This window comes from Thamnophis elegans, chromosome 2 (genome assembly GCF_009769535.1).
Source record: "Thamnophis elegans isolate rThaEle1 chromosome 2, rThaEle1.pri, whole genome shotgun sequence".
Classification (NCBI taxonomy): Eukaryota; Metazoa; Chordata; class Lepidosauria; order Squamata; family Colubridae; genus Thamnophis; species Thamnophis elegans.
The window spans coordinates 173,470,544-173,493,661 of record NC_045542.1 but is presented as its reverse complement, the minus strand read 5'-3'; the positions used below and the strand labels follow the sequence as shown (position 1 = coordinate 173,493,661).

Genomic DNA, 23,118 nt, shown 5'->3' with positions numbered 1-23,118 from the left:
CCACATTCCATACATTTATACTTCTCCCCTGTGTGGGTCTTTTTATGGGTAATAAATTTATTACAACCAGTAAAGGATTTTCCACACTGTGCATTTATAGAGATTCTCCCCTCTATGGATCCTACTATGGTAAATAAGTTGACAATTCTTCATAAAGCTCTTTCCACACTCCATGCATTTAAGTGGCCTCTCCCCTGTGTGGATCTTTTTTCTCTTAGGAAGTTTGTCGAGATGAATCTAGTTCCTGCATTTGAGATGGAAAACATAATAAATTCAAATAATGAGAAGGACATATACATGAGAGAAAAATGAATCTCGCGAGTTTACCAGGCGGAAGGCATGGGGAAGAAAGCTGTTAACAGAATCTGGTAGTCCTGATAGAAATACCTCAAAACCTCCTACCAGAGGGAAGAAACAGAAATAGACAGTAAAGTGGAGGTGTGAAGTCTCTAACAACACTTTGAGCCCTAAACACATAGTGCTTATAAGCAGTGTCCTGAATAACAGGAAATGAGCTTCCTATAATCTCCTTGGCTGTCCTTATCACTCTCTGTATGAACTTTCCATCCACATTTACTCTATACTTAGGGTTCATACAAGATGCCAGATCAGAAGGAGGTTAAGAAACCGGAATGGAATACAGAATGTTCACACGTGTTTCTTGTCCTTCATATTGAGAAATTTAGGCATTAGACATCCATTAAGGCTGTTCCTCACCGCTAAGATTGAATAATTCTGAGTGAAATGATCCTGGGAAGGAACAACGTTTGAAGGATGCCATGAAGTTTAAGTACATATCAAATGAAATGACAAGGAAATGACCCTGGCTTACTATGCTCACTTTCTGTTTTTCAGGGTTTGCTTTTTGGGAAAAAGGTCATACTGCTTCACACAATTTGTCCTGACCCCAAAAACTGGTTATCTTGCCGCACCGCATTACTCCTCTCATATTTCCTATTACCTATCATCCAAAGTTATGATTATAACTTTGTTGCTTGTATTTTATGATTTATACCGTTATATCCTTGTATGATTTATGTGGATTGCTTATTTAGTATCCTGACTATCACTAATGGTTGCATCTTATGATTTATGATGAATATATTTTTACAATGACTATGGTCATGATTTATCACTTATTGCTTGTATCTACACTGAGAGCTTATGTGTGTCCAATCACACTTGGCCAATAAAAAATTATATATATATAAAAAGGTTTGAATGAATATACCTTAAAATGATGTTCACGCACCCTCTTAAGCATGGAGGAATTGAGCCTAGCCTATTCTTTGTCTCCAGAAAAAGCAGGAATGATTTTAAGCTTAAATTTCCAATATGGAAAACCAAAGAAAGTACCAAGGAAAAAGGTTGACTAATTTAACTACCAAGAATCCATCCCCAAAGAAAAAATAACCCAAATTAAACCTTATGAAATTACTAAAGTCAGAGAAGAAAGTGGGGAATCCTATTAGATACTTTCCCTTCTCTGCAGCTGGGGCATCACTTGACCAATCCTTCTTGCTCCACTTCTATCAAAGACTCAAAAGACTGGACTGATAGATTTAAAATATGCTTTTTTGATTACCATTTTCTACTTCTTCATTCTAATGATTTAAAGATAGAGAGTTAAGAACAACCCTTTAATTAAGTTTGAGAAACACCGGACTCATCGGGCACAAAGTGCGAATGCTGCGTCTCAGCCCCACATTGGCACCTCCATCCCTGCAAGGTGTCCCTTCTGTTCTGCGGGCAGAGCCCTTTTTGGAGTCGTGGGGAAAGGCTGGGAAGCAACCCCCCAATTCCAGTCCTCGCACATCCGTCCTTGCACCCAGAGCCAGCAGGAAGCCTTCTGCCTCTACTCCCCCAATAAATGGGGAAAAACGCCCCATCCCCTTTTGGGGAGCCCCATTTCTCTCCTCCCCCCCTCGCCTGGTTCCTGCATGGGAGATGGAGGCAGGGGAACATGGGACTCCGGACTCCCACCCCGCAGGAAGACTTGTCGCATCTCCACTCACTTTGCACGGGCAGAGCCGCTACTCACGGAACTCGCAAGTCTCTCGTCGGGATAGGCGTCTCCGTAGAGGCTTCCCGGCAGCCTCTGCGCCTCCCGCAAAGGCCCCGCCTCCCACTCACAATGGGGGCGGGGGTGGGCGGGGCCAGAAAGGATAGACGCGTCTAAAGGCTCTCCCCACGAACTTCCCGGGAAACGCGTAACTTGCTAGCGGAATTCTGGCACATTGCGCAGCGTCCAGCAGGGGGAGCTCTGCGCAACGTGTCAGGATTCGGTGAAAGGGCGGGAAAAAGGAGCGTATCTGGTTGGAAAGGAGAGGAAGATGGGCATGGGAAGGAGGGGAACGGATGATGGGCATGGGAGTAGGAGGAAAGCCTCCCTGGCCCACGGCGCTGGGCTGGAAATATTAAAGGACTGGCCCGCGGTGCCTCTGCCAGCCAAAATGCTGCTGGAAGCTGGGGAAGGTGATGCAGGAGGAGGCCCAAAATGACCTGAGGGATTGTTTTCACCTCCAGCACCTGGAGGTCCCCTCACGGCCCATTTTCGGCCTTTGGGTAAAAATGGGCCCCTTGAGACCCATTTTCAGCCGGCAGAGTACTGCAGGACGACTAGATAGGATAGGATTATAGTTATGTGGCCTGAGGTAAAATGCCTGATCTGGTTAGGAAACAAGCAGCATCCTATGTTTATACTACAGTTGAAGGCCATATTTTAAATATTATAGGTGCATTTAATCTACAATCAACAGTCTATAATTGACAGCCATTGCTAGATATACACTACCCTGTATTTTTCTGCCTGGGAAAGCAATTTACTATGAAAGAGTGGGGTAGTAATTTAGAAATAAACAATTTAGTGGCCTATGGAAAATAAGTAAAAAAAAAGGGTTTGCCGGTAATATCTGGTAGAAGAGATAAAGAAAATGGCTATAGTTAGAGAACTGTGGAAGGAAAGAAGGTTGTACAAAATTGCAAAAAGGCCGATGAAGAATAGGCCGGGCCGTTATCAGTTTTTAAAGAGGAGGGTTTGCCCAAGGCAGTAATGGCTGAAAAAAGATGAAAAATTGTGCACTTTTACGCTCAGTTTGACGACACCCCCCCCCCCACTTGGACAAGGCTCAGTTGGCCAGGTGTAAGGCCACTGCTTGGCAGAAATCACTGAAACATCCGCTCCAGTGTCCAAAATTCCTTCAAAGGGCATACCCTGCACCACAATGATCTGACGGGGCTGTTGAAATGTGATAGGGGTAGTAACAGCTATGATGGAAGTGGCCGGGTTAGTAGAACTGAAGCCTCCTTCCCCTCTGTCCTTTGGCTCTCCCGCTACTGGGACAAAATAAGGCAAATGCAGGAGTTGAGCAGGACTAGTGTAAATTGATCCACAACTGAACATAAATAATGCCAGTATAGTCCTAATCTATCAACCCAGAAATAACAAAAATACCCTTTTTACCCATGCTTGACCGCGGAAGGACAAGCCCTACATAATTTCTTGGTAGGAGGACTGATAATTGAGATGGAACTACTTGAACCTCCCCAGGAAATTTAAATTTCACTTCCTCCTGCAATATCAAATCAATGCCGGCACTACCTCTGGTAGCTGCAGGAGTATTTTCTATTGTTGGTTTGTTGTCTCTGTTTGGACCAGGGCCAGAGACTGGCCCGGTCGGCTGTTTCCCGACCGACACTTACTTGCCCAGTGATAACCCTTCTGACACTTTGGACATTTTGCTTTTGGTTTTGACCCCTGATGGAAAGGGCCGCGGGATGCTGTAGACATACACCCCCCCAGACTTTGGTATTCCCTTTTAAAATGACCGTGTTTGCCACAGTTGTAACACTTTCCTTAAGGCTTGCTGCCTTGCGATAAAGCGACTGCCAATAAATTGGTTTGATAAGAAGCTGTTCCTATAACTTGACATGCTTTAATCGTATCTGCCAAATCAGGATTGTTCCCAAGACTGATAATTGCCCTTCAGCATTCGGAAGTGGCGTTTTCCTTTGCCAACTTCATCAACAACTCCATCTGAGCTTCAGGATTGTCTATCTGCCACCGTAAAGCATCTTGTAATCTGTTAATAAAATCAGGATACGGCTGAGTAGACTTCTGCCTATTATTAGAGAAGGCTTGCTGAGGCTTGCCAGAAACAGGCACTTTTCCAAATGCTTGGTAGGCGCATTCAGAACAAACCCGTACAGTGGTAGCTGGTAAAACAATCTGAGCATCAACTGAAGCAAAGGGCCCAGACCCGTACAATTGATCAGGAATGAAGATCCCCCCTGCCAAGTGAAGAGCGCGCACAGCACATTGGTGTTTAAATTCGTTGTCCCAAACCACATATTGCACTGGAGTAAGCAACATGCAAAAGGTAGTTTTCCAATCTTCAGGTATCAAAATATGATTTCTAATAGTGGCTTCCAGCATTTCCTGCACATAGGTACTACCCAACCCCATATCTCTAATACCTTTTCTAAATTCTGTTAAAATTGCATATGACAGAGGACAATATTCTACTATCTGAGCTCCATTCTGATCTATTTGTCCCATAGTGTGTACTGGACAAACAGACAACGTATCAGCAATTTCTTCCGCCCCCCCTTTGCTAATTGTTCCTCTAAAATTTGCCTCATGGGGGTATACAATGGCCATGGAGAAGCATAACCTCTTCATGAGGAGCTGAAGGCCCAATTGAAGATGATTTCGGGGGAATAATTTTTATTTGATCGTAATCAGGTAGAGGTTTTTTTGTGGTCAATTGTTGTTCTGCCAAAGCATCAGACCCAAATTTTTCCACTGCTTGACGGCATTGAAACCATAGATGTAATATCTGTGCTGGAGCCCGGGGTTCAAGATGTAAAATATTCCGTCTTTGTCCCATGCTCCGGATACCAGGGATAATGTTTCCCTATCTCCCCAATCGGGTTCCTTATGTCCACCTCAGGTGCTGTAACACCTGACTTTCGTAACAGGAATCAAAGTTCCTGTACATGTTGTTGCTGTTGTTGAGATAGATTGCAACCCATACTTACCACTGAGGGGTCCCAGAGGATGAAGGTGCACCTTGGGGTCTATTCTAGATGAAGGTATGTATGTTGGCTGTTGCTACCCCTGGAGGGTGTCCTTGTTTGGGTGCCAGATGATAGATTCAGAAATCAGTCATAGCAGGGTATACAAAATGTCTGTCTGCCTCTGCAGAGTTTATTGCTTTTTATACAGTTTTAACAAGCAACAAAAAGAATATATAGCAACAGCATCATTATTGGTTTATTGTTATTGTCAATCTTTAAGTACATCCCAGCCAGGGTAGAGTCACATATATCTTAATGGTTCCTGGTGGTGCTAAGTAGATGAGCTCATAGGCATTTGAGGTAAACAGTTACTGAGGCATGGCAGTTTGCTGCACACGGCTTCTACGTAACATTTATATGACCTCTATCTCTACATTTAATATGTCCTAGGGGGACAGTGACAGGCGCCAAGAAAGAATTGCGAACCGAAGACTTCAGCTAGGATGACTTCATAATGTAAAAGAACTATTTGTAATTTGCCAAGCAGCTGCAATTTGTGCAATATGATTTTGCAAAGTAGATAGTTTCATGAGTACATTTGGAACTAGAAAGATGAAACCGTGAGAAATAAGGAACCAAAAGTAATATATGGATGGAGGTTTCAGTTGTACACGAGTATATGTAGAAACTGATGGTCAGCAAGAAAGAACAAGGAAAGAGTTTATGAAATATTGCAATAAAGTGTCCATCTGTATATGGCCGTTAGAAAATGGGTATAAAAGGTAGAGCTTGAGATCACCTCATGGCGACTGGTCTATAGCTGTCCTTGCTGGGCCTGCTAGGTCACTGGACCTCATTGCAATGGGGTATGGATGTAAGTGACGTTATGATGATTGTTTAAATTCCAATTTATTAGTGAAATAAACCTCTGAATCTTAAGGTAAGAATTATTGTTTTGTCTTGCTGTCTTTTGTTTCTTTCATTGGTTTTTTTCCACAACATTGGGGAATTGAGATTATGATCCTATTGAAAATGGGATAAATATGAAGAAAAAAGATGTAATTCTCTTGGGCATCAAAACCTCTTTCCCTATTCAGTAAATGTGATTAGAAAATGCATATATTTCAAGAACTAAAATATAATATTAAAAAAAAATCCTGACAGTTAGAACAATTAATTAGACAGTTAGAACAATTAAACAGTAGAACAGCTTGCCTCCAGAAGTTGTGAATGCCCCAACACTGGAAGTCTTTAAGAAGATGTTGGGTGGCCATTTGTCTGAAACAGTATAGGGTTTCCTGCCTAGGCAGAGGGTTGGACTAGAAGACCTCCAAGGTCCCTTCCAACTCTGCTATTGTATTGTATTAAAAGATTTTCACCCAAATGTATTTGCATATGGAAATACAGCCATTGGTGCTCTTGAAGCTTTTTCTAGATTTCACAATTTATATGGCTTCTAGATAGTGTGGTTCCTTTTATGGTAGTTAAGAGAACTGTTTGTAACAAAACCTTTTCCACACAGCATGCATTTATATGGATTCTCCCCAGTGTGAATCCTTGCATGGGTCTTAAGATACATCTTCGTAGAATAACTCTTGCCACATTCCATGCATTTATACTTTTGCCCTGTATGGCTCTTTTTATGGCCAATAAGACCACTACAGTCAGTAAAGCATCTTCCACACTCCATGCATTTATATGGCTTCTCCCCTGTATGGATCCTAGTATGATAAATAAGTTGACAGTTCTTAATAAAGCTCTTTCCACACTCCATGCATTTATAAGGCTTCTCCCCTGTGTGAATTTTTGTATGTTGAAGAAGTCCACTGCTTTTAGGGAAGCTCTTTCCACATTCAGTGCATTTATAAGGCTTCTCTCCTGTGTGGATTCGCTTATGAACAGTAAGAGAAGTATTTTGACGGAAGCTCTTTCCACATTCCATACATTTATAGGGCTTTTCTCCAGTGTGGATCCTTTTATGAAGAGTAAGAGAGTTTGTATGAGAGAAGCTCTTTCCACACTCCGTGCATTTATAGGGCTTCTCTCCTGAATGGATCCGAGAATGGGAAGTAAGATAGTGACTAAAAGTGAAGCTCTTTCCACATTCCATGCATTTAAAGGGCTTCTCTCCTGTGTGGATCTGTTTATGAAGAGTAAGATAAGAATTGTGAGAGAAGCTCTTTCCACACTCTTTGCACTTATATGGCTTCTCCCCTGCATGGATTGAGTAATGAGAAGCAAGATAATCACTACGAGAGAAGCTCTTTCCACACGCCATGCATTTATAGGGTTTCTCTCCTGAATGCATCTGAGAATGAGAAGTAAGATATCGACTACAAGTGAAGCTCTTTCCACATTCCATACATTTATAGGGCTTCTCTCCTGTGTGGATTCTTTTATGAAGAGTAAGGGCACCACTTTGAGAAAAACTCTTTCCACACTCTGTGCACTTATATGGCTTCTCCCCTGTATGGATCGAGTAATGGGAAGTGAGAGAATGACTATATAAGAAGCTCCTTCCACACTCCATGCATTTATATGGCTTCTCTCCTGTGTGGATTCGTTTATGTAGAGTAAGAGAAGAATTGTGAAAGAAACTCTTTTCACACTCCGTGCACTTATATGGCTTCTCCCCTGTATGGATTGAGTAATGGGAAATAAGAGAAGTACTACGAGAGAAGCTCTTTCCACACTGCATGCATTTATAGGGCTTCTCTCCTGAATGGATCTGAGAATGGGAAGTAAGATGATGACTAAAAGTGAAGCTCTTTCCACACTGCATGCATTTATAGGGCTTCTCTCCTGTGTGGATCCTTTTATGAAGAGTAAGGGCACCACTTTGAGTGAAGCTCTTTCCACACTCTTTGCACTTATATGGCTTCTCCCCTGTATGGATTGAGTAATGGGAAGTAAGAGAAGTATTATGAGCGAAACTCTTTCCACACTGTATGCATTTATAGGGCTTTTCTCCTGTATGGATCCGGGAATGGGAATTAAGATTTTGACTACAAGTGAAGCTCTTTCCACACTCCATGCATTTATAGGACTTCTCCCCTGTGTGGATCTTTATATGTACAATAAGATCACTTTTCTGAGGGAAGCTCTTTCCACATTCCATACATTTATAGGGCTTCTGTTGTGTGTGGATCATTTTATGCTGTGTAAGTTTTCGGTTTTCAGGAAAACCTTTACCACACTCCATGCATTTATATATTTTCTCCACTTCATGGATCCTTTTATGGTAAATAGGTTGACTGTCCTTAATAAAACTCTTTCCACACTCCATAGATTCATATGTCTTCTCTCTTGCGTGGGTCCTTTTTTGAGCTGTACAGGAGTCATTTTTAGGAGGAAGAGACAGGGTCCATTTATAGTTTTTTCCATTGTCTCTACATATATAATTGCCTTTGATTTGGATTTGATCGTGTTTATCAATATCTAATTTGTTTATGAATACTTTCATAAATTTTCCAATATATTTCTTTTTCCTTTTTCCTTGCTGGGCTACAGAGGCTTTCATTGGAAAATTGACAGAAGATAAACTGTCCTGATTGCGATTATTTGACTGGTTTCTCTCACAGCTTTCTACTTCCATTAGAATTGTAGGGTTCTTCATACTGTATTCACGACTGATCATTTTGAATAGTTCTCTGGAATCTTCATCTTCCTTTCCATTATTACCTTCACAAAAAAAGTAAAATGAAAATAACTCAAAGAGCGAAACATAGGAAGATTTAATATAATGAAAAGCAAACTGCTTCAAATTTCTTAAATGCAAAGAAGCCCTTCAAGAATATGATTGGGACTTTTTTGATTACAATTTTGGAAGATACATTTACGATTGTATGGCAAGAGAAAAACTGGATTAAATATCGCATTCTCCAAATTTCAAAGGAAATGGAAAGATTTGGTTTCCCAATTTGAAATTGGACTTTGTATTCTGCTGTAAGGTTTGTATAAGAAGTGGGAGTTGCTCAGATAATAAAGAGAATTTTAGAAAATGCAAACAAGCACAAGGCAAGGGTGCCCTTTATCACTACTATTATTTATATTTACATTGGAGGTCTTGACCAGGATAATTTTTTTAAAAATGAGCAAATTAAGGGTCTAGAAATTAAAAAGGAAATATTTAAGCTCCAAGCGTTTGCAGACGACCTGGTGTTTATTATGGAAAAACCATTGCGGTCTTGTATGAGGCTAATGGAAGTACTGGGATAATATGGGGAAGCAACCAGTTTGAGGGTAAATAAAGAAAAACTAAGATATTAGTGAAAATTATGACAAATGGGCAGAAAAATGAATTCGCTTTGAGAATAAACATTTAAATAGCAAAGAAAGTGAGATATTTAGGAATGCAATTAGCGGTGAGATGCATAACACTTAAAGCAGATAATTACAATAAACTATTTGACCAAATTAAGGCAGATCTAGAACGGTGGAAAAATTTATAGCCCTCCTTCATGGGGAGAATAGCAAAAGTCAAAATGAACATCTTACCCAAAATATTTTTTTTATAACTATACCAATAAGATTGGAGAAAGAATATTTCAGAAATGGTAAACAAAATGGTATCTAAATTTATTTGCAAGGAAAGTGGCCCAGAATTAAACTGAAATTCTTACAGGATTCCAAGGAGAGAAGAGGATTCTGACTGCCCAATTGGGAAAGATACTATACTATTGGGTTGCACTATCATGGGTAAAAGATTGGATAGGACTTAAAAATAGAAGACTATTAGCGTTGGAAGGTCATGGTATGCAAATAGGGTGGAATGCCTTCATATGGGATGGCAAACAAAGCCCATCAGTACTTCCGGAGGCACCGTATAAGACAAGCTCTACTTGATGTGTGGTTAAGGATTAAACAACAAAACTACATTGAAACCCCAAACTAGTTATCAACGTTGGAAATTGCAATAGCAATAGCAGTTAGACTTATATACCGCTTCATAGGGCTTTCAGCCCTCTCTAAGCCGTTTACAGAGTCAGCATATTGCGCCCACAGTCTGGGTCCTCATTTCACCCACCTCGGAAGGATGGAAGGCTGAGTCAGCCTTGAGCCGGTGAAATTAGAACCGCTGAACTGCAGATAATAATCAGCTGAAGTGGCCTGCAGTACTGCACCCTAACCACTGCGCCACCTTGGCTCTCCAAATTTTATTAATTTAGGAAAAGTAATTATTTATAACGAGATACTAAACAAAAGAAGTGAATTAAAATTAGAAGAGAATTATATAAGGAAGGAATAGAACTGAAATGGTGGGCTTACTTACAAGTCCAATCTCGATATGTAAAAGACAAAAAGGAAATTAGGAAAACCTATAGAATTATCTAGGTAAAGAGGTTAAAATGACAACAAAATTATATCAATATGAATTGGATTATACAATGGCGGAAAAGCAGGTAAAGGAAGCCATGTTAGCATGGAATAGGAACTTTGGTTACAGCATAGATTTGGATAATTGGCAAGACTTATGGGAATAGAAAGAGAAAATTAACTTTAGCCACCTCATATAAGGAAAACTTATACAAGATGTTCTACAGGTGAAACATCCCACCCACAAAATTAGCTAAAATTCACAAAAAATTATCGCCACGATGTTGGAAATGTAATGGTGCACTAGGGACCTTCTACCATATGTGGTGGGAGTGCATGAAGGCTAGGGCTTTTTTGACACCAGATAAGAAAGCATTTGGAAGGTATGCTAAATCAAAGGATGGAGTTGAGGCCAGAATTATTTATACTAGGGATCACAAAAGAAAAACATGGCAAAGATGGACTATACTTAATGCTGCATATTTTAAAGGCAGCAAGACTGATCTTTGCACAGAAATGGAAAAATAAGAAGACTCTCTCAGAACAAGAAATAATAAATAAGATACTGACGTGCACAGAGATAGCAATAGCAGTTAGACTTATATACCGCTTCATAGGGCTTTCAGCCCTCTCTAAGCGGTTTACAGAGTCAGCATATCGCCCCCAACAACAATCCGGGTCCTCATTTTACCCACCTTGGAAGGATGGAAGGCTGAGTCAACCTTGAGCCAGTGAGATTTGAACAGCCGAACTGCAGAACTGCAGTCAGCTGAAGTAGTCTGCAGTGCTGCATTTAACCACTGCGCCACCTCGGCTCATGAAATGGACAGACTGACTCTAGAGCTCAAAGACAAGGGTGAGACGGAATATCACAAAATCTGGGACCGATGGTTAGAAATGAGGGAAAAAGACCGGGATAGAAAAACACAGATAAGAATTGGAAAATATGATATTAATAATGTTTGATATGTAAAAATTGAATATGTATTTGTAGGATTAGTAATTATATAAAAGAAAGGATCAATGGACAGGTAATCTGACTGACTACATACACATATATAATGGATATGAAATGTAATTGTTATAAGATCCAATTACTGTATGGAAATGTTTATGCCAGAAATGTCGCACTATGTAAAATGTTTTTAATGTTTATCTAATTAAAAACTTTATTTTTTTTTAAAGGAGAATTTTAGAAGTAGGAAAACATGACAGTGCTTTGGACGTCATGGATATTTGCGGTACGATAAATTTAGGATCTATTTAGGTTTCAAAACCATAATGTTACAAATGCCACATTGAGAATATGAAACAGATATAAACTCAGGCTGTGCCGTTAAAACATTCTAATGGCTTTCAGAAAAAAAAAAGTTGCAAGGGAAGACAATGGATAACATATAGAGAGCGATTAGAACTTGAGCTGTGGAAATACCAAATGAAGTCAAGATATAAACTTAGAAAGAGGGGGAAAAATATAACCATTACTTGCTCTTTTTTCTTTTTTTTAATTTTATCATACTTTTTTCTTATTCATTAATCACATTAAAATATCATCTTTATTTTATTTTAAAAATTTGTAGTTTTTTATTCTGACAAAAAGTCTTGTATGTTCTCACCCAAAGAGGCCACGATCCCATGATTTTCCAGCATGACTTCCCGATAAAGTGCTTTTTGGTCATCATCCAGCTGAGACCACTCCCCTTCGGAGAAATACACAGCCACCTCCTTAAAGGACACAAGACCTCCCTGAATGAGAAGAAAACAGAACAAAAATCAGCAGTGAAAGAAAGGAAGGAATCCCACTTTTTGCCTGGATCTGTCTGTCTGCTAGCAAATCTATCTATCCCCGTGCATCAACAAGACTCAGCATCTGGAGAATCAACTGGTATGGGGCATGGAATTTCCACCTATCACTCACTCCAATCCACTCAGTGTTTGCAGAACAGTGTGTGTGTTTGTGTGTGTGTGTGTGTCTGTGTGTGTGTGTTCTTTTTACCATTTAAGTAAAAGGCTTGTGGTATTCCCGGAACAAATAATCCATGCTCAAAACCTTCATTAAAGAGAGGCACTCAGATAAAAAGTCCTTTGGAAAATTGGACAAAATGACGTCAGATTACATTTGACAAGGGAAGAACCCAAGGATTAAATTCAAACGTTTGCAAGATGTAAAAGAAAGAGGAGGATTTGCTGTACTAGAATGGGAATTATATCATAAAGCAACAACGCTTACCTGGATAAAAGAATGGATAGATTTAAAAAATAATAGATTGCTGACACCAGAGGGCCACAATTTATATTTAGGATGGCACGCCTTCCTGTGGTACGGGAAGCAGGTAGCACATCAATATTTTCAGAGGCACTTTATAAGACGGGCGTCATTAGAAACATGGAATAAAGTCAAGAGGAAAATTTACAGCAAGGTACCAATTTCGCTATCAACATTAGAAACGGTAGTGCATCCAAACTTTATCAACCAAGGAAAACAGGTCACCTATAAAGATATATTAGATAAGGAAGGGAGATTAAGATCGAGGTAAGAGTTAAAAGAGCAAGAAATAGAATTGGAATGTTGGTCCTATCTCCAAATTCAATCACGTTACACGAAAGATATGAAAGAGTGGGGCATCAATGGGGAGCTGATGGCAATAGGTAAGATCCTTTTGGGGACAAATGATAAATTGATAAACAAGATTTACAAATTTTTACTGGAATACAAGATAGAAGAAGTTTAAGGAGACAATGATTGCATGGACGATAAACTTTTGCTATAATATACATCTGGATAAATGGCAAGAAATATGGGATATAAATGTTTTATAGGTAGCGTCCGCTACCTGCGAGAATAGCCAAAATGTTTAGAAATTTAGTGCCAAATAGTTGGAAATGTGATTGTGAATTAGGCACGTACTACCATATGTGGTGGTCGTGCCAGAAAACAAAGGAATATTGGTGGAAAATTCAAAGGTGACTGATAAGAGATAACCGAAGAGGAAATAGAATTCACACCAGAACTATTTCTTTTGGGAATCATAAACAATAAATATAACAAGGAGGTAATTTATTTAACAATGCATATTATTACAGTAGCAAGAATGGTCTTTGCCCAAAACTGGAAAAACAGGGAAGATTGGGAAATAATTAGGAAAACTCTGACTTGTGCTGAAATTGATAAATTGACGTGGGAATTGAAAAAAAAAGACGAATCAGAATATTATAGGATCTGGGACAAATTTTATCAATGGTTGGAACAAAAAAAGGAAGACCCAAAATAAATGACAAAGATTTATAGAATGGAGATTAGAATTATGTATGAAACTATAATAGTGAAAATGTATAAGAACAAAGGAATATGGTTGGAAAGATGATATTTTTATATTTGTAAATACGGAATAGATCAAAGGTTAAAAAGCAGGGTGGTTATAATGTATAAATTTATATCTTGTATGTATGGCATTGATCTTGCCAGGAGAGTTACACTGCCTTCAATGTTTTAATTTGTGTTCAATAAAAAAACTTTTTATTAAAAAATGTAATCAGCAGTGAAAGGAAGGATTCCCACATTTTGTCTGGGTCTGTCTGTCTGTCTGTCCGCCTATCTATCTATCCCCATGTATCAACAAGACTTTCAGCATCTGGAGAGAATCAACTGGTATGGGCCATAAAAATCCCACCTATTACTCACTCAAATCCACCCAAAGTTTGCAGAACAAGATGTGTGTATGCTTGTGTGTGTTCTTTTTTACTATTTAAGTAAAAGGCTTGTGGCGTTCCCAGAACAAATAATCCATGCTCCAAACCTTTATTAAAGAGAGGGATTTTCATGGGTGTTACCAATGGACAAAGACACACAAGATCTGTTTCTTTTGCTCCTCAGATTACAAGGAATCCACTCCTTGTACTCCAGCTCAAAGGCTGAAGAAGAGAAATCTGCTTAGAAAGATAATTTCTTATTCCTTTCCAAAGGCGGATCGTTGGCCCCAAGTTCCAGGTACAAATTAAGAGTATTAGAAATTGCTTTAAAGGCTGAAGGGCCTTGATCTGGCCACCCTCTTTGGATTTTAAGAGGCTACTTCATCTTTTAACCTGGTGCCATTATTTTTCTTATCACTGGTTATAAACAAGGCACTTTGGAAACTATAAGGGGACCATGTGATTATTCCAGTTATTATTGAGTAGTCTTCCACAATTCCATGTCAAAGAAATACTAATAGGATCCCTATTCAGCAAAAATTCACATTGTGAACATTTTATGTTTTATTACCCCTCTCTTACTTGAGTTGGAGCTTCAACCTCTCTTTCAGTGTCACCATAAAGGGGAGTCAAATTTGTTCTGTTCTTTCCTGTGAGGGAGACAGAAAGTTTAAATGGATAATTAATAAAATAATAGGAGGCATTCCACAGAAGAGAAGAGACAGAGAAGGTAAGACAGCTGGAATCTCTCTTGGGAATGGGTGGACTTTTGATTACCATCTGAGATGTCCTGACTTGAGGATTCATGATAGATCCTCATGGAACACAGCTCCCGAGCGGGATTGGATGGAGTCCTCTTTCTCATAAGTTCTCTGATCTTTAGAGGGAAAGGCTTGGAGAAAAGAGAAAAGAAAAAATACATCACACAACAGGAACTGGATTCTAATCCTCAAAAAACAACTTCATTGTATCTGTCAATGAGCCTAGAATGTGCAAGAAAGGAACAGTTCTCTCCAGTCCATACTCTAGAATGGATAATGGAACAATGTCCTCCAATAACTAGTGAAACATCTCCTCCACATGTTATGAAGACAAGAGAAGTATAGAAGGTAGGGGTGAAATACTCAAACACATTCTCTATTCTCTTCTGGACTTCCAAGATGAAGGTCTCTCACCTGCAATTCGACTTGCTCCTTCAGCTCCTCTGCCTTACTCAGGAGGAAGCCTTCTGCCAGGGCCACCGCTTGGCAGCTGGTCTCTGTTCCACACTCCCGCACCCAGGTCTCCATCGGCAGGGGCAGAAGGGCCAGGAGCTGCTCCAAAACAACCAGATCCAACATTTGGGTTTTAGTGTGCTTTTCTAACTTCAGCCATTGACTATAAAAGTTGTGGAGTTGGCTGCACAGTCCTCGGGGACCTTCAGCCTCCTGGTATTGGATGTTTCTGAAGTTGCATGGCTGAATCTCTGAAGGGATGACAGTTTTATTTTCCAGGATCTTCTGTCCAGTTCTTGCCCATACCTTCCCACAGCTGCCTGGCTGAACATCCAATGCTCCTTTTCCAATTCTCTCATTTGCTAATGGTTGTTTCTGCATTCTTTCTCTCTCTGATAAGGAAATTCCAGATGGTTCTGGAAATTCACAGGGCTATTCCTGCAGCTTCAGGATTGATCACAAAGCTATCCAGGATTTTCATTCAAGAGTACTTTTTGTTGTTAGGAAGGTTGTTGTGATGACTCTAGTTTCTGCATCGGAAATGGAAAAGAAAATACATTCAAAGAATAAGAAGGTCATGGACGTAAGCTCTGAACAACATTAATCTTCACGATTGAGAAGATCATAAAGGATTGCAGTGGTATTGAGCAGATGGATCCTGTGGATATTTGTATGTGTGTCCATGAAGTGTGGTGCAAAATATGGTAGCAGGTTTCAGCAAGACAAGGCATATATTATATTGGAATATAAACAAATACAATACAATACAATAGCAGAGTTGGAAGGAACCTTGGAGGTCTTCTAGTCCAACCCCCTGCCTCTCCTTGATTAGTTTCCACCCATTGCTTCTTGTTCTACACTCAGGTGCCTTGGAGAATAGTTTGAGTCCCTCTTCTTTGTGGCAACCCCTGAGATATTGGAAGACTGCTATCATGTCTCCCCTAGTCCTTCTTTCTATTAAGCTAGTCATACCCAGTCCCTGCAACCGTTCTTCATATGTTTTAGCCTCCAGTCCCCTAATCATCTTTGTTGCTCTTCTCTGCACTCTTTCTAGAGTCTCCACATCTTTTCTACATCGTGGCGACCAAAACTGAATGCAGTATTCCAAGTGTGGCCTTACCAAGGCATTATAAACTGATATTAACACTTCATGTGATCTTGATTCTTGGCAGCCGCTGCACACTGCTGGCTCATATTTAAATGGTTGTCCACTAGGACTCCAAGATCCCTCTCACAGTTATTGAACAAGGTACCACCTATACTGTACCAGTGCATTTTGTTTTTCTTGCCTAAATGTAGAATCTTACTCTTTTCATCATTGAATTTCATTTTATTAGATAATGCCTAATGTTCAAGTTTGTCAAGATCTTTCTGTATCTTCTGGAGTGTTTGGCTACTGCTGCCAGCTTGGTGTCATCTGCAAATTTGATGAGTTCACCATTTATTCCTTCATCCAAATCATTGATGAAGATGTTGAAGAGTACTGGGCCTAAAACAGAGCCTTGGGGTACTCCACTGCATACTTCCCTCCATGTAGATGCAGTTGTTGCAAATGTTTTATATTTGGAGAATTTTCTATTTATTTTCTCCCCAAACGATGGCCTTATTTTTTTTTAAAAATTAAATTTGGATAGATTATGTTAGATTGCGATGGGATAGGATAATTTATTGTCACTTTGAATGTACACTAATCGGCATACATTAAATTGAAATTTCATTGCAGAGTGTCACCATCTCCAATGTACAATATTAAAACCTAACAAACTAAATACATAAATACATAATAATGCATATACTCACATATATTATATGACCGACAGAAGCAACAATTCTAGTTCCAATGAAAAAAATGAATCTTTCAAGTTTACCAGGTGGAAGGCATGGGGAACAAAGCTTTTAACAGAATCTGGTCGTCCTGCGAGAAATACCTCAAAACCTCCTCCTAGAGGGGAGAACCAGAAACAGACGGTAAAGGGGAGTTGTGGGGCCTCTAACAATGCTTCGAGCTTCCTGTTATTCAGCAGTATCCTGAATAACAGGAAGCTCGCTTCCTATAATCTTCTTGGCTATCCGTATCACTCTATGGACTTTCTACCCAGATTTAGCCTACACTTAAAAGAGTTCATACAAGATGCCAAAATTCAGGGACCTTAAGAAACTGGAATGGAATACGTGTTAGTGCCTCTGTCCGTCCCTGGAGGGAACGGCTTCTCCAGGGCGGCACCTGGGCACAACAATCAAGGGGGGGTCACCCACGAAGCTAATCCTAGAAAGAACTTGAGGACACGAGATCTCTCTGGGTGAAATGACCACTTTATTATGTAGCAAGGCTGAATATATAAACTTTCATACGCAAATGAGGTTTTCAAACATTGCAAATGTCATTGGTTACAAATTATGCATCTGGACCAATAACAGAATTAATAACTGCGTGCTTCCTAAGTTTCACGTGTCTCTACTTAGCGTTTTCAAGCAAGTACAAAACAAGCAAATTCTACAGGTGTCAAGAACAATTTGTGGTCGGCTATATCCGTCCTGTGCGGCTAGATGTGCAGACTCTGCAAGTCCTACCTAGCCACATGTTTAAACCATTTCCTATAGAAGGAGGCATGCAAAGAAAAGCATTCTCAGAGAAATAGCATAGTAACAAATACGGGATGTTTAGATGTGTTTCTTGTGCTTCATATCGAGACATTTAGGCATTAGACATTCATTAAGGATGTTCCTCACTCTTGTCTTTAAGTTGGTATGTTTGTAAGTAACGGGACCCAGGGAGAGAAGAGATAAGGAGGAAATTCCAAGTTTCAAAAATGGCTTATCCCAAGAAAGAAACGTTTACCTTTTGTCGGGGGTCTCAGTGAGGAAAAGGAAGAAGATCCCTAAGATTGAATCATACTAAGTGAAATGATCCTGGGAAGGAACAAAATTCTAAGAATGCTATGACGATTGAATTCACGTCAAATGAAATGCCTAGGATATGACCCTGGTTTACTATGCTCACTTTTTGTTTTTTCAGGGTTTCCTTTTTGGGAACAAAGTCATACTATAACACGAAGGCTGCTTCACACAATTTGCCCTCACCTCAAAAACTGGTTAACTCACCCCACCGCATTACTCTTGTCATATTTCCTATTACCTATTGTAAGGTTCCAACAGTTTCCCCGAGCCACTGAAATGCCGAAGGGAGTGGAGACTCCAGAGGAGGCTTGCAAAAAATATCAAATTTTATTTATGGCCATAGCAAAAGCTGGGTGAAAAAACTATATCCGAAACATACAAACAAATGCATGTAAGGAATAGCCACACTCTGCAAGAGGGGCTCAGAGTGTTATATACTCACGTTAGGCAGATAGAAACAAAGTTTATCCAATCAGAGACAAAGAGTCCTTACCAACTTAAAGCATCCTTTTGTTTAAGCTCCTGTCTCTGTCTACCTTATCTGTGGAGGATTCCTATAGCTTTGAATAGGGGGTGGCAGCCCCCACTTTGCCAAGTTGTTTTTCCGTCAGAACGCTTTAAGGATTTATGAGCCAGGAAAACTCCCTAGTTTGGTTCCTTTATCTATGGGGCCTCATATTCCCATGTAATAATTTCTTCTATGTTTTCAAGAATGTGCCTAGCTTTGAAGCCAAGAATAGAAGGGAGACGCAGCAGTGAGGTAACATTTGCAGTAATGCCAACCAGTATTAAGGTTACAATTTGCTAGGCTAGAAAACAACTAATTTCTGACAGTATACAATAATATAAGCCAATATTGATTCATATATTCCTTTACCATCTTCTTATGCAGTGGTCCCCAACCCCCGGTCCGCGGACCGGTGCCGGGCCGTGGAGTACCTGGCACCGGGCCGCGCAGCGGCTGGGGGCCATGATCAGTCATCTCCGAGTTGCCCAGGGAGAGGCGGCGCGCCCGGGACGGAGACGGCGCTTCCCCGCCCGGCCTTGGCTTGTGAGAAGGAACGGCGGGAGAGGTAGAGAGAGAGAGAGAGGGAGAACGTCGGGCAGCCGAGGGCGGGGGGGGGTCTTTTGAGGGGAGATGGGGGGTGCGCGATTTTGGCGCGCGTGCGCCCTCCGCGGGCGTGGGTGGGGGGCTGAGAGGAGTCTAACGGTAGTGCAGGAAAGGGGAGGGTATGAGCGCCGCCTGAGGGGGGGGCTCGGTGCCTGAAGTCTCTTGCCTCTCTTCCAAAATTTCGCCAACGGGCATCGGTGAAGCGCGCTCTTTCTCTTCCTCACAAAACACATTTCCTTTCCCCCCACGCGTAGTTATTGGCGATATGGACTCTTGGAGGCTGCGCTCCCGGGTCGCGTTTCCTTTTTGCAGCCCACGAGAATGCCTGGTTCTGAGCCTCAAAAAACGAGAGTTCTCTTAAGGCTGCAAAAAAGGAATGTACTTTGGTCCTTGAAGCGCTTTTCCTGTTATTTGGACATTATATATATACGTACGTACATACGTACGGTATGTATATATGCATGTATGTGTATATATATATATGTCTGTAGTCCATAATATAGTGATGATTTAAAAAAAAATTAGTTGAGCACATGGAATCTTTTTTCTTTTAGTATATTTTGGAGGTGGGGGCCCACTTTGTTATTTAAGATAGTATCTCCTTTTATATATGATAGTGAAGATACCTAATACTCCCACCCCCTATTTCCCCCACGACAACCTTGTGAGGTGGGGGGGCTTAGATAGAGTGAATGGGCTAAAGTTACCCAGCCAGATCAGTATCAAACATTTCCCTGACCTCATACAATCTGATATATAAACAATCAGTGTCATCGCGAACAATGCCCCCCCACCCCTGCGCGCGCTCAGCGGGCCACGGTAAAATTATCAAAGGCTGACTGGTCCGCGGCGATAAAAAGGTTGGGGACCACTGATCTTATGAACTTATGATTATAACTTTGTGGCTTGTATCTTATGATTTATATTGTTATATCCTTGTATGATTTATGTGGATTGCTTATTTAGTATCCTGACTATCACTAATGGTTGTATCATATGATTTATGATGAATGTATTTTATGAAAACTGTGATCATGATTTATCACTTATTGCTTGTATCTACACTGAGAGCTTATGTGTGTCCAATCACACTTGGCCCATAAAGAATTATATATATATATAAAGGTTTGAATGAACATACCTTAAAATGATGTTCATCCACCCTCTTAAGCATGGAGGAATTGAGCCTAGCTTATTCTTTGTCTCCAGAAAAAGCACGAATGATTTTAAGCTTAAATGTCCAAAATGGAAAACCAAAGAAGGAAAAAGGTTGACTAATTTAAGTAGCGAGAATCCATCCCCAAAGAGAAAATAACCAAAATAAAACCTTATGAAACCACTAATGTCAGAGAAGAAAGTGGGGAATCCTATTAGATACTTTCACTTCTCTGCAGCTGGGGCATCACTTGACCAATCCTTCTTGCTCCACTTCTATCAAAGACTCAAAAGACTGGATTCATACATTAAAAATATGCTTTTTTAATTTCCATTTCCTACTTCTTTATTCTAATGATCTAAGAGAGGGAGAGTTAAGAACAATCTTTTGATTAAGTTGGAAAAACACCAGACTCATCGGGCACACGGTGCGAATGCTGCGTCTCAGCCCCCGCTTCTGCACCTCCGTCCCTGCAAGGTCTCCCTTCTTTCCTGAGGGAAGAGCCCCTTCTGCGGTCGTGGGAAAAGGCTGGGAAGCAGCACCCCAGTTCCAGTCCTCGCACATCCGTCCTTGCACCCAGAGTCAGCAGGAGAACCTCTGCCTCCACTCCCCCAATAAAAGGGGAGAAACACCCCCGCCTTTTCTGGGGATGCCCATTTCTCTCCCCCCCCCCCCGGCCTGGTTCATGGTGCATAGGTAATGGTGACAGGGGAACATGGGACTCCGGACTCCCATCCCGCAGGAAGACTTGTCCCGTCTCCGTGCACCCCTACAGCGCGCGACCCTCTTGCAAGGGCAGAGCCGCCACTCACGCAACTCGGAGTCTCTCGTCGGGATTCGCATCTTTGCAAAGGCATCCGGGCAGCCTCTCCGCCTCCCGCAACGGCATCGCTTCCCACTCGCGCCTAAAGACACTCCCGACGAACATCTGGGAAAACACATCCCTTGGGCTGGAGGAAGAGCCCGGCGCATGCTCAGTTTCCTCCTGAATGTGAGATCGCCCCCTGGTGGACTCTGCAAAGTGCCAGCATGCCCTGAAAGGGCGGGAAAGAGGAGCCGATCTGGTTTGAGGGGAAAATAGACATGGGAGGAAGGGAAGGGATGATGGGCATGGGAGTAGGAGGAAAGGCTGTCGGAGAAGAGCTCAGGCGTCTCCAGAGTTGGCAGCTTCTCCATCTCCCTCTCCTTCCAGTCCAGGAACCGTCTGTGGAGATGGAGAAAAATCTCTCTGGAGGATTTGGACTCCCTTCCCTCAAAGAACAGCCACCCTGAAGGCTCAGCTGGGGTCAGCGGAGGCCGCAAAAGGGAGTTGTGGGATTCGTTGTCTAGTTGAAAATCAACAATCAGCATCCAAAACTTCCAAGAGAGAACCATGGTAATTTTATTCACTGCTTTGCAAAGAGGGTGGATCACATCACACAGGCAGGTGCATTGGATACGCCCAAAATCATCAATACATTTTGCCTTAGATTCTCTAGTTAGAAATTTACCTCCCACCTTTCCCTCATTGGCTTAGTCATTATGATGTTGCAACCTATCCAAATCGTCTAAAGTGAAGACTTGATCTCCGCCCCTGATTACCTCTCCGCCGACTCATAATTCGACTGCCTCCCCTGCTCTTATTTATGAATTTCCTTTTATGGTCCTAGTTCCTAGGCATTGTCTCTAGAACACCGGGGACCAATCTCAAGGCCCGTGAACTGCATCCGGGCCGCAGGGTGCTTAAATCTGGGCGAGAAGGCCTGCCTGGAAAAGCAATTTACTATAAAACAGTGGGGTATTCATTTAGAAATAAAAAGTTTAGTGGAGTATGAAGAATAAGTAATAAATGTTTGTCAGTAATATCTGGTAGAAGAGATAAGAAAATGTTTATAGTAAACAACTGCGGAAAGAAAGAAGGGGGGGGATGCATCTTGAGCCTGTGTCAAACGCCCACCGTGGCCACCCACAGCCATACACACCCCTGACCCTCCGAGTTCAGAGACAACCCTGATGTAGCCCTCAATGAACTCTCCTGTTCTAGAGTAACTATCATATCAATAAATTCTGTTTAAGGCAGGTTTCTAGCATAAGAGAGGTCTTCCTATATACAATTCACAAACTTCAGCCTAGTTCATGAAATTAAAAATGTATACAATGTAGTTTCTTCACAGGTCTTCTTACAATTCTGTAAAAACAATAGGGTTTTTTCCACACAGGCTAAACCCAGTCAGAAATGGCCAGGTGGGCAGATGAGGACCAGGAGGCTCTCTAAGAAATACATTTTGTGTCTTGTGGTTGTTGCAAAGTCCAGCTTGAAAGGGAAGAAGATGGGTCAAGGTTAGGTTATAGGTTTATTGGATTTATATGCCGCCCTTCTCCCAAAGGACTCAGGGCAGCATACAACATAAAAACATATATCATAAAAGTTAAAAGAAAGATTAAATAGACTATCCAAAAAATCCAATGGACATTTACAATGAGATTTAGAAATTAAATTAAAATTAACAATTAAAATTAATAATTAATTTTATTCAGGCTAGGCCAGCTTGCTGGAAAAGCCAACTTTTTAGGGCGTGCTGGAAGGACCAGAGGTCGGGAATTATGCGAAGCTCCGGGGATAGCTCATTCCAAAGGGAAGGCGCTCCCAGAGAAGGCTCCCCCCCCCCGGGGGTCGCCAGCCTACACTGCCTGGCCAATGGTACCCTGAGGAGACCAATTCTGCGGGATCGTAC

At 41.2% G+C, this 23,118-nt stretch overlaps 1 protein-coding gene across 3 annotated transcripts; it reads right to left on the bottom strand.

Annotated features, from left to right (window-relative positions):
- Positions 1–6,315: 6,315 nt before the first annotated feature.
- On the bottom strand, positions 6,316–21,320 carry LOC116503334 (zinc finger protein 420-like). 3 transcript variants are annotated; one of them, XM_032209686.1, is made up of 7 exons: positions 21,217–21,320; positions 17,040–17,181; positions 15,201–15,769; positions 14,803–14,917; positions 14,608–14,675; positions 11,952–12,081; positions 6,316–8,700 (listed from the first exon to the last, which is right to left on the bottom strand). In XM_032209686.1, the coding sequence occupies exons 3-7, from the start codon at positions 15,618–15,620 to the stop codon at positions 6,476–6,478; spliced, it is 2,958 nt and encodes a 985-aa protein (XP_032065577.1). In that variant the 5' UTR covers positions 15,621–15,769; positions 17,040–17,181; positions 21,217–21,320; the 3' UTR covers positions 6,316–6,475. The 3 variants fall into 3 exon arrangements, with proteins under 3 accessions (XP_032065577.1, XP_032065578.1, XP_032065579.1); XM_032209687.1 differs by having other exon boundaries at positions 17,108–17,181; XM_032209688.1 differs by lacking the exon at positions 17,040–17,181.
- Positions 21,321–23,118: the final 1,798 nt, after the last annotated feature.